The sequence below is a fragment of the Chlamydotis macqueenii genome, chromosome 1 (assembly GCF_036417535.1).
Source record: "Chlamydotis macqueenii isolate bChlMac1 chromosome 1, bChlMac1.mat, whole genome shotgun sequence".
Lineage (NCBI taxonomy): Eukaryota > Metazoa > Chordata > Aves > Otidiformes > Otididae > Chlamydotis > Chlamydotis macqueenii.
Window position 1 is genome coordinate 113,760,523 of NC_141556.1, and position 20,180 is coordinate 113,780,702.

Consider the following 20,180-nt stretch of genomic DNA (forward strand, 5'->3'; position numbering starts at 1 on the left):
AGCAGATGGGCCAAATGCTTTCTCAGGAGGGACACGTATTGACATCTTTGGACAGTAGCAGTAGCCTTTGAATTTTCACTTCAACTACTGCTTAGAAGCGACACTGTCAGAAAGGAAACACCTACTGTGTGCCTTCCCTTGCCTTCTGATCCCTTATTAGTTAACCCTGAAGTGCATATGTATACAGCCTTAATCCCCAAGTGAGTATCTGGACCAGGGGAAATCTGGAATTAATTGCGAAGTATTTTGGTTACTAATGCAGCTGTTACAAGTGTTTGATTTGGCAAGCGAACAGAAAAGGCACTGCATACCAATTTCGTGAGCCACTGTAAAAGCTGCATGGAGGCCATCATCTTCAATCACCGCACAGCTGCGCTCAGGAGAGCATATGGTCCCAACGTCTGCCATTCCCAGAGTATCACATGAATGATGTCCACATAAATCCTGGCCAGGAAGGAAAAAAAAAAACCACACCATTAAAATAAATTTTTACACCCATAGGTAACAACAGGTTAAAGTCACCAGCCCTTTGCAAACAGCAGAACTTGGATAAAAACATCAATATATGCTTCCATCTAAAGATATAAATGCAGCAAAGTTAGTGGGAATATTTTCATTGCCTTTAACAGGATTTTTATACTTTCTGTAATTAATTATTGTTATTTAAATTTGTATTTCTGCCACACATACAGAGGCTCAAGCGTGCATTGAGTCGGGTGCTCAAAAGACATGCTGTAGAAAAATTTCTTCAATGACAAACAAAATAGAAGAAATATTCTCTTTATTCACTGAAGGTGAACCAAGGCACAGAGAGAAAGCTTGAGATTCCTGATCAGTCCTTGCACCAGAGATCACCTTTCTTTTCAAAAGGCAAGTCTTACACTTGCACTTAAAGAAATGAGATTGTTATACATTAAACCTCATGTCACACCTGTCAAGTAGTACCTTTATTATATCTTATGTTTAATAAAGTATTAGCCAATATACTGAGTATTTAAGCAATTCTCAGAGGTTGTTTAATGAGTCAGTGACATGACAGAGCATAAAATCTCTAGTCTTACTAGCGCAACAACCTCATCCCATGCTTCCTACTTGTAGATATGGGGTGTCTCCCAAAACCATACAGACAGCATTAGCTTTTTTCTTTCCATTCCAGGATGATAATATTAATGATAACGATAATGATAATGATGAAGGTAGCTTTGGCCAGACATAGTATTTTAATAATCAACAATAACTTTTCAGTGCTTCTACTGAAGCAGAGGGAAGAATATGAGTCTGAATGTACATATATGCCCTTTTTTTGTTTGAGAAGGAAACCATGCCATTTGGAACACTCCTAGACATTTCATTGTTATTGAATGAAGAGGTAATTTTCAAGGCATGACAGTATTATCAAATGTTATCATCAAAATGATCAAGGAGTACCATTTTTCCCTTCATTCTTATGACTCTCTTCTTCCCTTGAGATCTCCTTTTATAATGTCTTTCTTTCATGAAGCCTTTCATAATTAATCTATCTGAATAACAAATATTCTGTATGAGGCTCCAGGTTAAGAATGTTCACTGATTATGACAGTTTCAAATTTAGGGAAACTGGAAAACGCACGGGACTCAAATCCCACTGAAGTCAAAGAAAAACATACTGAATTCACAGATACTGTGACAGAGCATCTCTTTAAAAAAAAAAAAAAGTGCAATTATTTTTTCCCCCCCCAAGATGAAATAGAGACCTTTTCAAGCTAAAATTACATAGCAATAATGCATTTATGGTGCAAAAATTTCGGGATCAGTTCCGGCTTCCAGTGTCTGGGAACTCTTTTCAGTAAGTGGCTCTACTCGGTGCTACTTAATGTCAAGATTTAAATGCCGCAGTACCAATGAACAAAACAGTCCCAGAAGAAGAGAATGAACAAAGTTCAAAAGCACTTCAATTCCCAAATTTTCACAGGTATAGTCCATGTTTTAAGAAAAACTTCCATTCTCTAGCAATGCAGATAATACGCAGGGAATTTTCTCTCTAATTCCACTGGCTCCCAACCTTGGCATCCAGTTAGCTCCCCAGACTTTGCTTCTGGCTCTGCATGGGTTATTGGAAGTTATTGGACAAGGATGTCCACTTTGAAGTACTTTAAAAGAAATGCTTTTTTTTTTGTTCAGTTTTATTTAGGCAAATAAACTTCGTATCATTTTCAGCATTTCTGGACCAATGTTGGAAGAGGCCCTCTGTGAGGTCATGTTACTACAGTGTCCCTCACCTGGGGTATATTCAACAAGGAAGATGCAATACTTAAACTCCTGTCACTTTTGCTTAGGTTCATATCCATTTAGCCCTTTACGTATCAGTTCTGATTCTGGCCCTTTCAGTCTCATGTACATTTTACACAGAGTAAACTCTATGTAAATGTAACTGTAGGTGGTTTACCTACAGCAGCACGAGTAACAAAACTCAGAAAAAATGCATGTGCATAGCACCAATAAAAATACCTTTTCATGGTAATATAATCAATCTGAATAAATGAGTGTAAGCTACATAGGAAGTAAGATACCTTTATACTAGTGTAATTTGAACTGTATCCACACAAGCTGTTGAACTGAAATTCTTACACAAGTACCAAAAAGCACATAAATAAGAGTGAAAGCAGGTTCCTGGAGCAGGTCTAAATTACTCTCGGGTTGATAGTGCCAAGGATAGTAGAAAATACATCAACTCAGGCCCTGTCTTTGCATGCAGATGCTGTGTCATTTGGTCTTTTCTTGTATTTGAGCGTCATTATTACGTAGATACTTACATCAGTACTGCTCCCAGTATGGGCACAATTATATCAGCACACAGATGTCTTATGTCAGTGCATGATTTATTTCCACTGACATACAAGAAGCTATGCCAGTGATATGGCTATGAAGCTATACCAGCAGACAAAACCAGACCTCACATTGATTCGCCAGATTTGATGACACAAGTACAATTAAAAGAATATAATCTTTCTAAGCAGGCAATCTCATAAAATTCCTTACAGTTACTTCTGCTGGGATGTGTGGAGTATGGAAAATTATGACAACATCGATGGTAACCATAAGCAGCTCTTCTGACTCTTGGCTGGTTAGTAATCCCACCCTCAAAATTTCCAAAGCTATGCACAGGATTGCATTACATCACCTTTGTTAGACATCGAAAAAATAGCTATGTACATATGCAAGCACCAATGGACATAGCAAAGTTTGGTTAATTTTCGTATATTATGTGTTACTGACATTTCACCACACTGCATGCCCGGGTTTTCCTCAGAACTCATCACTCTGTCAAACCACTGTTCTTCCATTTCCATCATTTCCCAGAGTATGACACATCACCACACATCTCAGCATCCACTAGTAGCTTTTAAGGCAGTGTCCATCTGCTTAACAGTTGTCTAGACAATAAACAAAGCAGACTTTACACTTTCTTCATGAAATACCTTAACTTTAGGTCAGATGAAATGAATTTATTGAATGTCTGTATTAGTTAATGGTTGCTCCTAGGAAATCCCACAGCGTAAAGTAAGTGATTACAAAAATTGCTTAACTGTAAAATTACCTACCTCCTCCAATACCACACGGACAGCTAGAAAACAGCTGTCCTCAGATGGTGTGTGACCAATGATCCCCACAAAGGAGAAGAGACGAGAGCGACTGCTCTGTGGTCAGAATGTGGTGGACAGTGATACAGTAAAGCCCCATCACCTCCAGCCAGCTCAGTGACCACATCCTCACTGCCTCCCCAGCCATCTGAGCAAGTCCTGCAGCCGCCTACTGAATCCCAGCTGGGTAGCGGAGGAGGAGGCTTGTAAAGGATCTTGTAAACAAGGACAGGAAATATTTTCTGGTGTTAGCTTCTTTGTATGAAGCTGTTATTGGAGGGATGACTATGGGTTGTGTATCTGCTGGTAGAGCAGGGCTTGTGTTGGCTAGGCTTTGAACAGAGAGCATGCACTGAGCCTCCTGGTTTGCGTTGCAGATTCCTGTCCTCGGCAACTGCAAGAGGATGCATTTTGTAAGCTAATACTGACACTGTCAACAACTACTTAGCCAGATTAGTGAAGACTCAGCTCCACTATGTTCTCAACTCATAGTCTCATTTATTCTTCATTTCTCTTGCCTCTGCATGATTTGAACTTTAATATATTTCTATTCATAGCATCACATAGTATATACTATATGCATAATTTAAGCCTATCAAGTAGCATCTCTGAGACAATACTCTGAAAAGTTTGCTACTGGGCCAACTCACCATTCCCTAGCTACATGGTCTTTCCCAACAGCATGATTTTGAGTGACGTTATTGAGAATCATGCCTGTTTATATGGCAAAATTTCTTTTGACTTAAACCTCTTGTAGCTGTACTGGCCATGGATTATTTGTTACCAGCATCAATAGTCATGTTTTTAGTTTTCCTGGAGAGTCTTGCAAAGCAGTCTCAGACTTCTATGAAGTAAAGTTTCTGCAAGTACATGAAAAGTTTTTATTTCCCTTGAAAATATTTTTTTTTTTTTTTTAGTTTTAAAAACAGGCTCTGCTGTAATGCTGCAATCTAAAAAATCTGCGTGGGTCTTCTCAACTTTTCATACTCCAGCTAAAGCACTAAGAAAGTGGGGACTCATATGATACTTAAAATCACTTTCCAATGATTACTTCGCTCCAGTGTGTGGCTTCAATTTAAAAAGTTAATCACTTACTCCGATCTGTCTACTCATTTAATTGTCTGTCTCCAAAGAGCGGCAGAAGCTTCGAAGAATAAACGTTTCTTGATATTTCTAAAGAAGGAATGCAGAATGTGGCCCTTGATCTATATTACATTAGCTTCAAAATAGAAGAATGACTAGGAAATGACACAGGAGGCAATAGATGCTAAGACTTAAGATTTGGCAAAGGAATGACTTAGGAAAACTGAGCTGTACATCATAAGACTAGTAGTTAATTAGACAGCTTATTAAAGGCCAAGTTTTCTTGGCATTCATAAGTACATCAAGAGCAGCTGGCTGTTTGCCACATATATGTGGCATTGTTGTGAATGAAGATAACTGTTGTGGCTCTCTGCTGGAGCAGTTAATTTATTTTACCTGAAATTCTTTGATTTGTGCAGTAGGCTTAAAAACAAGAATAAACTCTTTAGTGAAACCTGGTATTAGGCCAGAGCGCAAGGACTGGATCCAGCGCAGGATTTAAGCACCAAAGTGGACAGTTTGGTGGAATGTAAGGGCAGAAAAACAGAATTGGCTCACATGTCCTCTGGTCTTCGAGTTATCTACCTCTCACAGGGCTTGCAGTTTGTGACCTTATGGGCCCCAAAGCGCTACAGTTTTACAGTCCAGAGCAGCTTAGCACTTAGCTTGTACTAAAGCTTGCTTGGGGTTGAGATGCTTAATGCCTCTCGATCTTTGCCCCTGAGGGAAGTTGAGCCTACAGACGTCTTCAGATCAGATGTATGAAAAACCAACAGGATTAGGCCTTCTATCACGCACAGCTGCACATCACCTGTTAAAGGACAGCTAACAACATTTACATCTCTGTTCACTTGCTCTTCTGCTTTCTGTACCATGGCTCATCAGTTAAAGCCTTTGCCCAATAAGACGGTGATCCAGCTTCACATTCCTTCGAGAGACGAGGATACTTATAAGCATGCTTCTTAGGAGATCGCTCTGTGGTCTATGGCCTGCACCAGACTATGGTCTACAGCGAAGGTCTGCTCGTGCCCACGCATGCAGGGAGTTGTGGCTCCTCCTGTTGTGGCCCACGTGCCAGAGGTTTCCCTAGTCCAGGCCGCAGTCAGTGCTTACAGCGCTTGGTGAAGGGACTACATTTTTGGTCCTTATTCGTCAGCCTGCTCTGTATTTTATGCTGAACAGTCCTTCGGTAAAATACAGGAACAGTCTTCTCTCTGTGCTTTGGGAACACAGGCTGCCTTGCTCTAAGCGGTGAGCTCCAGTCAGCCGCTTCAGGTCACGATTTCTCTCCTTCTCACCATATGAATCTTGAATTACTTGCTAAACAGTGACATAGCTTTGGTCAGAGGGGTGGAAAGTTTCCTTAACACCTGGAACAGCTTACAACCTACCGGTTAAGGACCTCTCCTGGGAGGTGGGCGATACAGACCTAAAATCCCTCAAGCAGAGGAAGGAATTAAATATGACTTTCCGACTTCCTGCAGCAGCGTTCCCACCACAGGCCTGTAAAGGGAGGGTGGGGTCAGGCGGTATTTGGGAGCCACACATCCACCCTCCTGTGCCCTGCTCTGCAAAGTGGGTGAAAGTTTATTAATGTCACAGCAAAGTGGAACAGCATATGTGGAGAAAAGGAAGGTTCACTCAAACAGAAAGTATTATGAGTATCGCCCAAGGAGTACATTGTGTCTTGAAGTCAAAAGAAGCAGAAGACCCAAGACAAAAGACTGCAAAAGGTATTGAAAATAAGGGCTAACTGGTGAACAAAACAATTAGGATTAGTCTATTTTACACCTTAACTGATACTATGACACTTAAACAGAGAGACTTTACCAGCCAAAATGGTGGAAGGCTGCTCTGGAGGAAGCCTGCTGTGCAAAGTCCTCTTCCTGAGGCACTGGGGGGTCTCGCTCATGGGCATGTGCCGGTTAGGGCACCAGGGAGAGGGCCTGGCCATCGCTATGAAGTGAGGAAGGACTCCCATCAGACTCTCTGAGATACTGATTTGTCCTCCCATGGTCATATTTTGAGAGGAAAGATCGAAGTCCGGTTACCGTTCGATAAAGACAGGAGTGATGGTACCTGCCATGCCCACCAAAACAAAAATTGCATCTTTTCCTCCAGTAGTTTAACTTAAAAATTGAGGTCGTCTTCCTTTCAGGTTAATATGATAAATACAGGCCTGAGTTTTGGGTATGTGAATCTCAAATGTAGAGAGCTGTCTCTCTGAATTCTAGGTAAGGTGAAATTCAAGAAAATGCAATGTATGGGTGATGTCCTGTTGGGCTAAGTGTAGCACATACATGCTACACTTCCTGGCTTCAGAAGCTACCTCCTCGCTAGAGGATATTTAGGCATGTCCTCACTCCTCCCTTGATTGGTACGCGGACCACAGGCACTCGTCATCCAAGGCCGCTCTGCAACAAAGTACTAGAAATAGAGCCTAAACTGGCTTAAGCTTTTACACCCTGAATGTACATATTAACAAACCAACCTTTTTTCGTAAAGCACATAAAGAAAACACAGCCGCATTAAGCAAATCACAGATTATTTTAAAATATTGACAAAATGCATATAAAGCTTCTGGACCCTGCATGGGGAGGGGAAGCGCAAACAAAGTTTCAGTAATGAAACCGGTGACTGATGAACAAGAAAAAAATGTGTGATTTAGCTTGCCTAACCCATAGCTCCTCTGTGGGGAACTCCACACAATCTCTGTAGATTAGCGTGAATCACGCTACTTCTCCTGCACAAATAACATCCCAGTTTGTTCTCCCCAGGGACATTAACTAAATGTATTAGATTTGCAACAAAATTGGCTACAACGTGATGAAAATGGTAGACACATCACATTATAATTTCTTTAGAGGAATAATAATAAACATTAGTGAAATATATTCTACTGACCATTGGTACAGTGACCTGTTTCAGTAATCTGGGATAATAATTGTGGGAAGATGATAACACAGAAAAGAAAAAAAGAAGAAAGAACTAGAGCCAAAGAAAGCATGTGGTCCACGCACTGAAATTGTCATCTATAGAGCCGAGATAATCCAAAGCTCGCTGTTAAATTTCAACAGCACTGTCAGATTGACAGTTAAACTAAATCACACACACAAGACCCATACAATTACTGTGTGGAAAAAGGCAGGACAGTGGCCTTTGGCTCTAGGATGAACTTTTTGTTAGAGCCAGGCACAATGGTACTATCAGGGATGATGCTAAAAAGCACTCAGGAAAGTATTTTTTCTTGCTCCTGTTGCCTGTATCTACTGTGAGAAATATCTATTTTAATTTTCACATGATTCAGAATTGGAGGGAAAGGAAAGGAAGAGAACTGGATTTCGTCCAAATAGTTCACTTGAAATTTAACTAAGGGTCACTCATGAAATAGACTCGATGAATACTAGAGGATAATTGCGGAACAGGCTAAACCTCAGAGAAGAACAGTCTGAGTTCAGATGCAGGTTGCAAGTCACATCTAATGTTTTTCTACTGTGACAAATAACCTGGCAAGTATTTTGTTGCACCCATAAAAACCTGAAGACTGAAGATAACCTGTTTCCAGCTTCCGAGAACTGTTCACAATAGAAAAAAAAAAAACTGAAACAGACTAAATTCTAAATTTGTTGTTGACTTCACTGACACTGAGAACAAAGCAAGCTAATCTCCAGGGGGAGAGGGCTTTACAAGCTTTTCCTTCTTCCCACCACACAGCCACTTCTCTAACGCTGCACGGGGTGGAGGACTCACCTGACCACCAGATGATCGAATCCTTGCATCACCATATTCCATGGAGGATGCTATGAGCAGGCACGCAGCCCAAAATTTCACAGCTGCTGTCAAGGACTCAGCCACAAAGTAGTTGAACAGCAGGGGACCCATGTATTCTCTAAGGCTGTTAAGGCCAAATTGTCTTAATGAGAGGTCTCACAGGATTTATTAGAAAATAATCACCTTTGGGTACTGACAAATCAGACCTCTGTCAGGCCTGGTACTGGCCATCGTGGGTGAAAATGACAGATGGAGACCACTCGGAAAATATACTTGTCCTGTTCAGATTTTGGGAATTTAAAATAATCACTGTGGAACCCAACTAAGTTTCTGCAATATTTAGTGATACATAATTTCTGTGCTCACTGAAGATTTTTTAATACAATCTCCTACACAGGTGGCAATAACGACCAGACACGTGACTGTGGTTTTCCTTGCAGTTACAGAGAAAACGTAGGATTCACTGCAGCTAATGGATAGATACATGGTCCTTGCCACCACTGATAAGAACTACAGAGCATTAAAACAGTTTTAACACCAGTTGTCTGTGAACTGAACTCATGTTCTTACTCATTTGCTATTTACCATGCTCTGCAGCATGATTACTTTGAAGCCCTTATCAAATGAAATACAGATTATGATCAAAAGCGAGTGGATGTTTTAATCTGGAATCAGTAAATCTCCTTCTAAAAATCTTGTTGCATGGGAAGTACTTCCTGGTATGAATGATGTTGATAATAATTTGAACCACCAGTACTAATTTTATAATAAGGGAGAGCTGCCAGCACACTCTATCTGTGTGCCACCACAATCTATCAATGGTTATTAATTTATCTATAAACAAGTAATGATAAGAGAAGAGGAGGAAGTGATGGTGCTGAATCCCGATGTGATTATTCCTTTATGAGGAATTAGAGTAAAGCTACTATCTTTTCAGAAAGCCTCTTTTCGTGTCAAAAATAACATCCCAGTAAATGCCACTCCAGAACCAAGATAATTATTATATTAGAGACCTGTATGGCAACACACATGCATAATTTAGATTCCAACTACACATACACAGTTACATACAGCTGAGGACATGTATTTGGCTGACAAACAATTCGTAAATATTATTCTGTTGATGCAGAGACACAAAGTTCAAGGTGGCCTCAGTTAGTAAACAAAGACGGAAAATGTACCTCACACATACCCCATGTCTAAAACCCAAGTCATTTAGAAGACATCTGGATGTTCAAAAATTAGCATGACGGTATTCAGAGCCCATCAAAACACGCAGCCATGGCTTGGCGTCTAGTAGCTAAGCAACGTACTTCATACATTCAAAACACAGTTGTAAAAGTTGGATCCTCCTGCCAACTGCTGCCACTCTCATTGAAAAGCTAAGCTGGAAAAAATCTCTCTTCAGTTCAAAGCTGGGCTGTTTTCTCTGGGAAACATCTCTACTGCTTTTTAATCCTTTAACCCTTTTCATGTTTACATTCCAAGAGCAGCAAACAGATTCATGTTGACATTTCAAGCGTAGGCATATAAAAATCGTGTGGACTCACACATACTCCCTGCAAAGAACATCATGAACACATGTAGCAAGAAAACTACAGTCCTGTTCTCGTTGAGTCAAACGCTGAAATGTAATGCCAAACAATGCACGTGTGCACACAGCAAATCATTAAGGCAGATTAAGTTATGCTGAACTGCACTCAGGAGCTAATCCTATAGTTAAACGTGTTAAAATGTAAACCAAGAAAATGGAAGCCTGTGCTTTTTTACTGCAAAGCATTTACATCCCTAAGTAACGGTGCAAGCAATATTTGCATCTTAAGAGTGGAAGGAGACCACGGGAACTGTGAGGTTTAGTTTAGTTTAGGTACTGCTTACATTTGAAAGAAGCAACCCTATGGATGGAAGACGCATTGCTCAGGAGTCTTTGAAAGTGGATTACTGATTAGCAGCACACTCCTGTTCTGGCAGGAGGGCATTCATGCAAAGAATTACAGATAAGCATCTGTAAAGCAAGTGCACTTTAAATGCACATCCTATCTCAATCCTAATTAATTTAGCAATCCGCGTTAATATTCACAGTCTGCCACCCTAAGAGTTTCTGAATTGTAGTAAATCCGAGGGAAATAAATGGGAACGCTGGCAGACAAAAAAAACACTCTTTAGTGGAAAGTGATGGATTCTGGCCCAGGCTTAATTAATAAGCCATTAGAAAGGATGTTTATAGCAAAAAGCAAGAGCATTCTGACCCAGCCTAGGTAGCCTGCTTTCATTCAGATTATAATGATAAAAAAACCGAAAGCTTGAGAATTGGACTGATGGGTTTGAAACTGCTAAAAAAGGCTCCTGCTGGACAAGTGATGCCTGACTGACACAGAACCTAATGTTTCAACTATTTACAGCTATAAAAGCAAGCCAGGCGCTTTTTTTCCCCCTTCTGGAGCGACTCCTTCCACAAACCATCCAAAGCATCCTTTTTGGCAAGCTCCTGTGATGCAGAAAAAGCAGGAGAACTCAAACGAACGGAAAGTCATACAGTTATTTTTTTCGTACTTGGGGAAGGGAAAAAAAGAAAACACCAAACCCAAACCACTGAAGGGATATTCTTACAGAAGAACTTCATTGCATAAACTCGGCCACATGTCTACTAGAGCAATGTCCCTTCACGACCTCTGGCAATGCAAGCAGGCAGGGAGTAAGGCACAGCTCTGCACGGGTAAGCCTGGCCGGATCCAACTCACAGTTGATCAGGACACCCACTTTTCACTTGGGGAACGAGAAAAAGACTGCATCCCCTTACCACCAGCCCAACTCACTCAACTTCTGCAGCTCTGTTTGCCTGCGGTTTGCATTCACGTCCTACCCTTGAACCACAAGCGCTGCTGGCTTCCAGTGCGGCGGACTTATTCTCGCTGGAAACACCATCTCAATACGCTCAACAAGGAAGTCGCATGTGCTTTTAAGGTGTTCTCCACCATTTTCATTAGCAGGTTTGTCTGGGGACTAACTTAGGCTAGGGAGCACTATCAGCCCTTTGGCCGGACCACCTCCTGGAGAGAGGTGTGTGAAACATCTCACTGGGAAAGATGTCCCGACTGGGAACGTCATCATCTCTCAAGCAGAGCTAAGTCAGACGGCCTCAGCCGAGACCCCAATCAGGCAAATTACCACCTCTCCACCCTGGCAGGAGTCCCAGCACCGCACGGACACAAATGGCTGTGTACCCCTAGTAGGGATGACCTTGCAGGGGAGGGGAGCACACACAAACACATACACAATTTGTTGGGTTTTCAAGCCCTCTTCCATGCCCAGTGGCTGTGCGTGTGGGTGCCGGTCCCTGAGAGGCGGTGCAACCCGACGGAAGGGCCGAAGGTGTGAGCAAGGGAGGTAACCACCGGACAAAGTAGGGCACTGTGGCTGGAGAGCTGCCAGGGCCACCTCGTCGTGGCCCAGCCACCCCATGACATGTCGTTCAAGGGGCACCAAGTCGCCATCGGTGGGGGCGATGCCTACCTCGCGGGTGAAGAGGATGGCGGCGTCATAGTGCTCGTCGTGGTCGTCGTCGAGGCGGTTGTGCTGGTGCTGCCACTTGCAGAAGTTCTTGAGGGTGGTAGCGGCGTTCCTGTTGACCTCCAGCCCCTTCTCCTTCTCTCCAAGGGCCATCACCTTCACCACGGCCAGCCGGACGTGGTTCTCCAGGCTGGCGTGGGCGTAGAGCCGGGAGGCGATGGAGGCCAAGGTGAGCAGGTAGTGCTGCAGCCCCTTCCCGTACTTGCGGACCATGGAGGCGTCGGCCACCAGCAGCAGCTCCACCTGCCGGGCCCGAGAGACGGAGCGACGCCGACGCCGCCGCCGGTCGTCCCCCCCCGCCGCCGCCGCCGCCGCCACCGCCGGCGGGCCGCGGGTCTCGCAGCTGGTGCGGGCCGGCACCGTCTCGAAGCTGAAGCGGTCCCTGCGGAAGAGGTGCGGGGCGCGGGCCGGGCCCTCCCCGTAGATCCGCGGGCCGGCCGCCTCCCCGCCCCGCCGCGCCGGCCGGACGGTGTAGCGGGAGCGGCCGACGGCGAAGAAGCCGTCGAGGCCGCCGCAGAGGTTGAAGACGGCCAGGGAGCGCGGGCTGCCGTCCACCGTGCCGCGGTAGTAGCAGCGCGGCGACCCGCCGGACCGCCGCCCCCCCACCGCCGCCGCCGCCTCGTCCCGCTCCAGGTCGAGGAGGAAACGCTGGCCCCCGGCGTAGAGGACGTAGCCCGCCTTGCCGCCCCCCGCGTAGGTCGGGTCGAGGCGCTGCACCACGCCGCTGGCCCCGGGGGGAGGGCCGGGCCGGGGCCGGGGCCGGCGCGGCGGCGGGGAGGAGGCGGTGGCGGCGGGGGGGGAGCCGGCGGCAGGTGCCGGCGGCTGGGCCGTTGCGAGGTGCAGGTCGGCGGCCAGCAGCAGGGAGAGCAGCCCGAGGAGCATGCCTGCCTCCCCCTCAGCAGCGGCCACTGTGGCGGTGGTAATTAAGAGCGGTAATAATAATAATGATGATGATGATGATGATGGTAGGAGCCGGGGAGGGAGGCGGGAAGAGCCGGCCGGCGGAGTGCAGCAGTGTAGTTAAGGGAAGAAGACGAGGGAGAAGGAGGGAAAAAAAAAAAAAAAAAAAAGAAAAAGAAAAAAAAAAAGTTCTCCCTCCCAAATTCGAGTCAAGTGTGAGTGGGAGAGAAAAAAATGTCAACAAAAGCCGCTGGCGTGTGAACTTTGTGTTTCTCTGCAGGGAAGAGCCGGCAGCACATGGAATGGGAGAGAGGCAAAAAAAAAAAAAAATCCCAAATCAGCTGCTGTTGGGGAGGCAAAGGCGAGGAGAGGAGGGGGGAGAAAAAGGAGGAGAGGAGGCTCGGAGCCGGCAAGCAGAGAAGTTTGAGCACTTCCCACTCCTCTTCCACTTCTCCGCCGGAGTCACCGGATCATCACCATCACCAGCGGCAGGGGCCGGGGCAGGTCTGCTGCGAGTCGGCACTTTCTCGGGCTCCGGTGGGCTCCCTTGCCTTCTTTTGCCCCCTTTTGTTTTGAGGAGAAGGGGAGAGAAGAAATTCAGGCACCAAAACCCGCCTCGATCGTCTCCGGTGAGATGGTTAAAAAGAAAAGAGGAAAAAAAAAAAAAGAAAAAGCCCAAGAAGCAGAAAACGTCCCGGATTTTTGTAAAAGCCCCCTCCCTGTATCTTTTCTGTTGTTGTTGTTGTTATCCCCAGTCTGTCGATGTGAACAAGAGGAGAAGGGAGAGAAATGTGAAGATGAGAGGAGGTGGAACAATGAATTTATAGCGGAATGCCATCCTGCAATGGCAATTTCAACAATTCGTCACTGCAGGCTGCCTCTTAAAGGGAGAGCTTCAAAACCACCACTCCCACACTTCCTTCTCATTTAATCAGACAGAGGGAGAAACTTGAGGGGAGGGGGAAAGGGCGGGGGGGGGGGAGGTGGGGGGTACTGCGGGGGGGAGGAGAAAAGGAGGGAGCGGGAGGGAGGGAGGCACGAGAGGGAGGAAGCCGGGGAGGGGAGAGAGACCGGGAGGAAAAAAAAAAAAAAAAAAAGAAGTGTTTGTGTATGAAAAAGTCAAGATTTCCCTGGCATCGCTTAAAGCCGCACAGTCACCCGGGGTTTGCGGTGTCACCGCCGGCCGGGGACGCTGCGGCCGCCCCTTCCCTTGTCTCCGGCCCGCGGCCCCCCCGCCCCCTTGGCCCCCCTTCCCCGTCCGGTGCTGCCGTTCCCGTTCCCGCTGCCGTGCCCGGCAGAGGAGGAGGCAGGTTCACGCCGGGCTCTCCCAGGCGAAGGGAACCATCCGGGCCTCCTCCGAGGGTGGGGAGTGGTGGTCGGGGGGAGCGGAGCGGCTGCGTCCCGGCTCGTCCTCTGCCCCAGCACCTTCCCGGGGTCGGCGGCAGCGCCAAAAACTTCCTGCCTTTGTCTGGGCAGTGTGCGCCCAGCCTGTCATTAGGTCCCGGCAAGCTGTCATCCAGTTCGGGCGGACGGAGATTGCCCCCGAGGAGGAGAGAGGGCGGGGAAGAATTAATGCTCGCCGTGACCCCTTGAGTGACTTCAGCTACTTCGATCACCCCACCCACCCACTCGCCTCATCCCCTCGTCTTCCTCCCCAAGGGGCCACCACGGAGGGCAGATGCCTGCCCTTCACTTTTTCATCCCCCCTCTCCACCTCGACGCTGCCCCGTGGGATGGGAGACTCGCTCTCTGCCGGGATGGAGGGCTGGAAGGCAGCTGGGGTCCCCGGAAGAGTCCCTTCTGCTGAGGGATCACCATTGCCAGCCCCCTTCTCTTCCACCCAGTCGAGGACGAGGGATGCGTGGGAAACAGCAGCGCTTCTTGTCCTGTGTTCCCTCCCCATGTCCCAGGATGGGTGCGAGGAACAGGTGTTCTCTGGCTGGAGGGGTCCCCGGGGGATGGGGCTCTCCAGCCTGGTCCTGAGCCTGCAAACAGCATTTCGTATCTGCCAGGGAATGGCACGTGCACCTGTCACATTTCGCAAGATCGGGACTCTGGCACTCGCCTCTGTACCTTCCACAGGCTGCTTTGAGAGTCTAGTCCTTCTGGAAAGAACAGGTTAACTCATGCCGCGAACGTTTCAAAAGTTAATATTCCCGTGTAAATGATTGCATTAACATAACCCTGAGGTTATGCTTATGAAATATTTAACACACCAAAGTTTTGCAGGTGTTCACTTTTTCTTTTTCCATTTTTCCGGAAATGGTGATACCTGCAAACAAAAGTTAATTTCTCAACCTCATGGTATTTCTTTTTCTACTTTTCAGTATTTTGTCATCACCAAAAAACCATGACTGGAATCTGTAAGCTCCAAAATTGAGAGTTCTGTATCAGGAAGGTTGCATGACATTTTTTGGGCATCAGTCCAGGACTAGTAAACATTTTAAAATTTAAACATTTTCTCAGTTACTTTAGTTATAAAGTTAAGACAGTAAAAAAAAATTAAAGGGAGGAAGAGCTAAGAAGGTGCCATATTCTGATTTTAAAAAGAACCTGTAATTTGTCTCCTGCTTTTTCCTGGATGGCTTTTGCTTTTCAGTTGAGCCTAGTGATATCTGTTCAGCACCAACAATATTTTTACTGACTTCCCCGGGACCTGATCAAGCCCGGGATTCACATCTATGCCTGGGTCCAAACTCCTGCATACCTCTGGGAGAGGTGCTAAAGATGAGATCTGGGATCAGGAATGTAGCTTGGATAACAAGCTTGGAAACTCTCATTTAAAAACTGTTAAGTTTGTCCATGAAAAGATGTATGGTACACAAGAGGCCAGTGTAATGTCGCCACGTGCTATGGCATTAATTCCAACTGCCTGGCCATGTAGCCTAGGAAAAACAGGAATGCCTAGAAGGGTTAGCGGTAATTAAATGGTGCCTCTCACCGCTCATCTCTTGTGTTGTCTTTGATTTCCCAAATGACAGGAAAATTTGACTAAGCCTCCACAATGCCCTGTTTCACTGAGCAGGGATCTGGGCTTTCCAGGAAGGTACTAATTAGCCCATGCAGATTACCCCATAGATTACGAAGTCTTCCCTATTTACATTTGAAAACTAATAACTCAGCAGTGCAAGAACGGAAAGATAGGTCAGTCATGCCTCATACAACAAGAGGAATCCTCTTCTAGTCTGAGAGCCTTGGAGTGTAGGGATAAATCACTTCGACAAATTGTCTTCTTTTTCCTCCCAGTTTTGCCCTCTTAGCCTCTTTTTACAGTTACAGCATTGCCTTTAAACAAGAAAGCCTGTGAGCATGTCCCAAGTCGTGGATGACACTAAATCCTTGTCAAACAGTTCTGACCTGGACATCTCAAGGCTGACCTTTCCCAACTGAGAGATGGAGAGCCACAAATCCTCAATTAGCTTTAAGGCACAACGCAAGTTTTGTACACTTTGGACCAAAGTCAATCCTGATGTAAAAAGACGCAGTCCTCTTGAGTCTCTGGGAGCTGCAAGCTGCTTTCGTTAAGGTTGTATTTCACCCCCTGCGTTTGCCTGTGAAACCCTTCAGGATCCTTCGAGTAACAGCCTGGGCAGCTGGGGATTCCCAATTGTATAGTATTTTAGCCACAAAAGAAATATTGCATTATAACCACTCATATGAAGGAATAGCTTGAGAGACATGGAGATACTGACAGAGTTACTAATCATTTTATGTACGTGTCCTTCAGACTGTCTTACAGAATGGTCCTGTTTTGCATCACCTCTTCTTCAATTCTCAGTCACACTACTAGGGGTAGAAAAAGATGAATCCAAGGTGTCAACAAATTAGTCCTGTATCTGCCTACAGCTCCTTGATAGTAGTCAAGGCCTAACAGAGGTGTCCTACACAACACCACCTGTTTTTAACCACTGACTTCTCTCTTTCTCTTCGGGAATTAGAAGAAAATTCTGTTCAGCTTTTATTGTTCTGGTGTTAGTGTGTCTGACATTTCTACGTAATTGTGCAGGGGAGATAGCAATTACTGTGGGAGATATTAGGTTTTTTTTCTATAAAATTATGGGAAAATCCAATCAAACTCGAGAAAATTGCCTGCTCAACAGGTTCTAAAGTAATATCAACCAAAGAACATTTGATAAACTTGTGATGGACATAGGCCTGGAGCTGGGAACTGGACCCAGGTTTGGGTAACTTCCTATCCAAGAATCTACCTTTGACAACACGCTTCCTAACATGGGACAGCTTTGTCCCTTCTGAGAATCGAAAGCCTCTGTTAAGCTTACAGGACATTTTTGATACTCATGTCAGCAAGATCAAGCTTGCCTGCAACAGGAGGCTGTTCCAATCTTTATCCCCCAGAAATCTATCAGTGATACTTTGCTCCCTCTCAAATCTACCGTGTTTTATTGGTCTTGTCAGCAGTTTTAACAATCCAAACATGATGATTATAATGTTCAAGTCTATTCATTTTAAATCTTTCCTATGTTGATGCATTAAAACCACTGAAGACATTTCTTTCTAAAGAGCTCATTATTAAATAAAATACTCATTATAAGTAATTTTGCAAAGAACTCTTAAAGATGAATATTTTTGGTTAGCGTTCTGGGAAGGACAGGATATACTGGCATTTGGAATAAGTTATACAGCCTTTGACCCCCACGCTGGGACAGCGACATAGTCAACATTGTCCCTTATTTGGACTCTGTATTTTTACGTGGCTTGAGTGTTATGAACACCCATTCAGATGGAGACCTCTGGCAGTTGTCTTGACTGACTCTAACTTACTTGTTGATATTGAAGTTGGCTTGTGGTTGATAAAGGAGCCAACATCACCATTATTGGTGTATACTTCCTGCCAGTCTTACCAGATGCATTGGGAACTGAGTGCTTCTGGAAACTGAGCTAACTTCTTCCTCCTTCTCATATTGCATGTGGCAAAGGCAGTAGCAGGAAGCCTGCTGTGGGCTGCACGTTCTCTCCTTTCCGTGGCTGGTATTTCCTCTACACACAGCTGGCACTTCTAAGGAGCCCAGTCCAAAGTTTTCTTAGGCTCTAAATTATTTATTTAAAGGTCAAGTAATGCCTGCCTCAGAAAACCCAAACAATCAAAAAAGGATTTTCACAATGAAGATGCAGGCTGATGTTCTTCAGTGCACGAGTTCCTGGACAGCATTAGTTGGGTTGTATCTTCACAAGCCACCACTGCATATGACCACCAGCAGTAACTGCTGCAATTGGCCAGTGCTAGAATAAAAATGTCTTCAGTTACAATCAAATAATGAACTTAAAGCAGTTATATTTGGTAAGAAATGTCTCTTTGGTGTTAAGCACTGTAGCTTTAAGGCGAAATGTTTTACTTGCTTCTTTATGGTCAATGACATCTTCCTCAACTACAGCCATGTGGGGGCGAAGGAGACGTCTTTGGCTTGGGGTTTATGTTTTTATAAGTGGCATGTGTAAGTAATGTATCAAGTATACAACAGTTCCAGCAGGCTGAAAATTTTACATTTGACATCAGCTTTGTTTTTCTGGAAGGGCTGAGGAGGCAGCCGTAAGGGGTATGGTGTTAAAGCTGGGCTGGGCGCTGTTTAAATAGCTGTATTGTTTTAGTGTAATGACACAAGAATATTACAAATTTGTGGGTACCATATCAAATTAAAATAGGAAACTGTCTGAGGCCTGGCTAGAAATCAAAGTGTTAGGCTCTCTGCTTATGGAGGAGGAAAAGAGATTTCTGCAGGATTAATCATATGTAAAAATATGTCACATAATAAAAGTATACCTCTTGCCCACATAGCAGGATCTGGACGAGAGCCGAGTTTACTGATCAAAAGAAGCTATGACATTGTCCAGTGAGGAGAAAAAGGAGGCACAAATGACAAATTATATTTCCTAGGTACTGACCTAGAGAATAGACCGGAATGGGATCCTGACTTTCCTACAACTGGTGCAAGAAATGAACTCATATAAACCATAACATAGATGAATAATTGTGACCATTGAACTTAGTATGAATTTTGTTTAAAAACATATGCTGGGTGGAGGCAGTGCTCTGCAGGAAGTATCAGATGTTAGCATAGTAAGTATCAGACCCTTATCCTTTTTTTTTTTTTTTTCTGAACGGCAGCAAGATAATCAGAGGAAGGGTAAGATGTTAAACTTTTCTTAAAAAAATAGCACTTGTTATAAAAATACATTTTAAGAGTGCAAGATATGCACATGATGTATTCTACAGCTGTTCTTTCAGAAGACTAGAAGACCTGAAAAACTCTAGAGTCTAGTTTCTATGAGGAGCAGCAGACATTTAATTAATCTCAGTCCTAGAATTTTACAGTCAGTATGTGGTCTCTTAACATCTCTGCTCTAGTTAGCAGAACATCTGTAGCAGAAAAACAGAACTTGAATAAATCCAAGTATTCTTGTACCACTCCAAATCTTAGCACTTTTTATCATAATTTTGTTAAATATTTTTCCAAATATTTGTGTGTTCAGCTTCTTGTTGTCCTCCCAGCTCCATTAGTGAATCTACTCTTTCAGCCAACGATGTCCCTTAAAATTTTTAATGAGCCACATCTAAACAAAAACTAATTCAATGCTGATTTTGCAGGCAGATAGCCTTCCCTCACTTTTACCCAAACCTTGTTTGTTCTTTTTTGCACATAGGCTGGGTATTGTTCTTGGATATATTCTGAAATACTGGGGCAATTGTAATAAAAGAAATGCCTCAAATGGTCTTTTTTTTTTTTTTTTTAAACTCAAGCTCTCAGTTGATGCAAGTTGGGATAGTTCCATGTGGGCAAACTGTTAGAGGCATAGCTTTATGAATTTACGCATCTATAAATGATATTCCAGTTCTGTAGGTGGAATATCTTTTTCCATGTCATCTGAGGCATAAACCAGAAAATGTACTTCCCTGGACTTCAAAGTCAAAACTGAAAGAGTGATTAAAGAGAAATTTAAAACAAACATTGACTTGCCAGATCTCACCTGGCATTAATACACACGCTGCACCACTTAAGGTATCAAATTCTGGTTGCCGTGTGCACAGATTTTTCCATCTGAATCCTGGTTGCCCTGAAACTTGGGGAGACAAAATTTTGCATGTCCTCTGATGCAGGAGCTGAGGGGAGTGCTGTCAGGTGGCACCACTGCTTGGCGCAAAACTTTGTCTGACTTCTCCCTTGAATTAGAAATCTCTGCCTTGAAAGGGAAACATGGAGAACCTGCAGTCTGCTCTCC

General features: G+C 44.4%; 1 protein-coding gene across 1 annotated transcript in view; it reads right to left on the bottom strand.

Moving 5' to 3' along the window:
- The window catches only part of ADAMTS5 (ADAM metallopeptidase with thrombospondin type 1 motif 5), a 43,761-nt gene extending 30,798 nt beyond the window's left edge, over positions 1–12,963 (bottom strand). The window contains exons 1-2 of the mRNA XM_010119947.2: positions 11,988–12,963; positions 312–444 (exon numbers count right to left, since the gene is read on the bottom strand). Coding sequence (XP_010118249.2) covers positions 312–444; positions 11,988–12,926 — 1,072 coding nt within the window. The 5' untranslated portion in view covers positions 12,927–12,963. The remainder of the gene's footprint in view (positions 1–311; positions 445–11,987) is intronic.
- Positions 12,964–20,180: the final 7,217 nt, after the last annotated feature.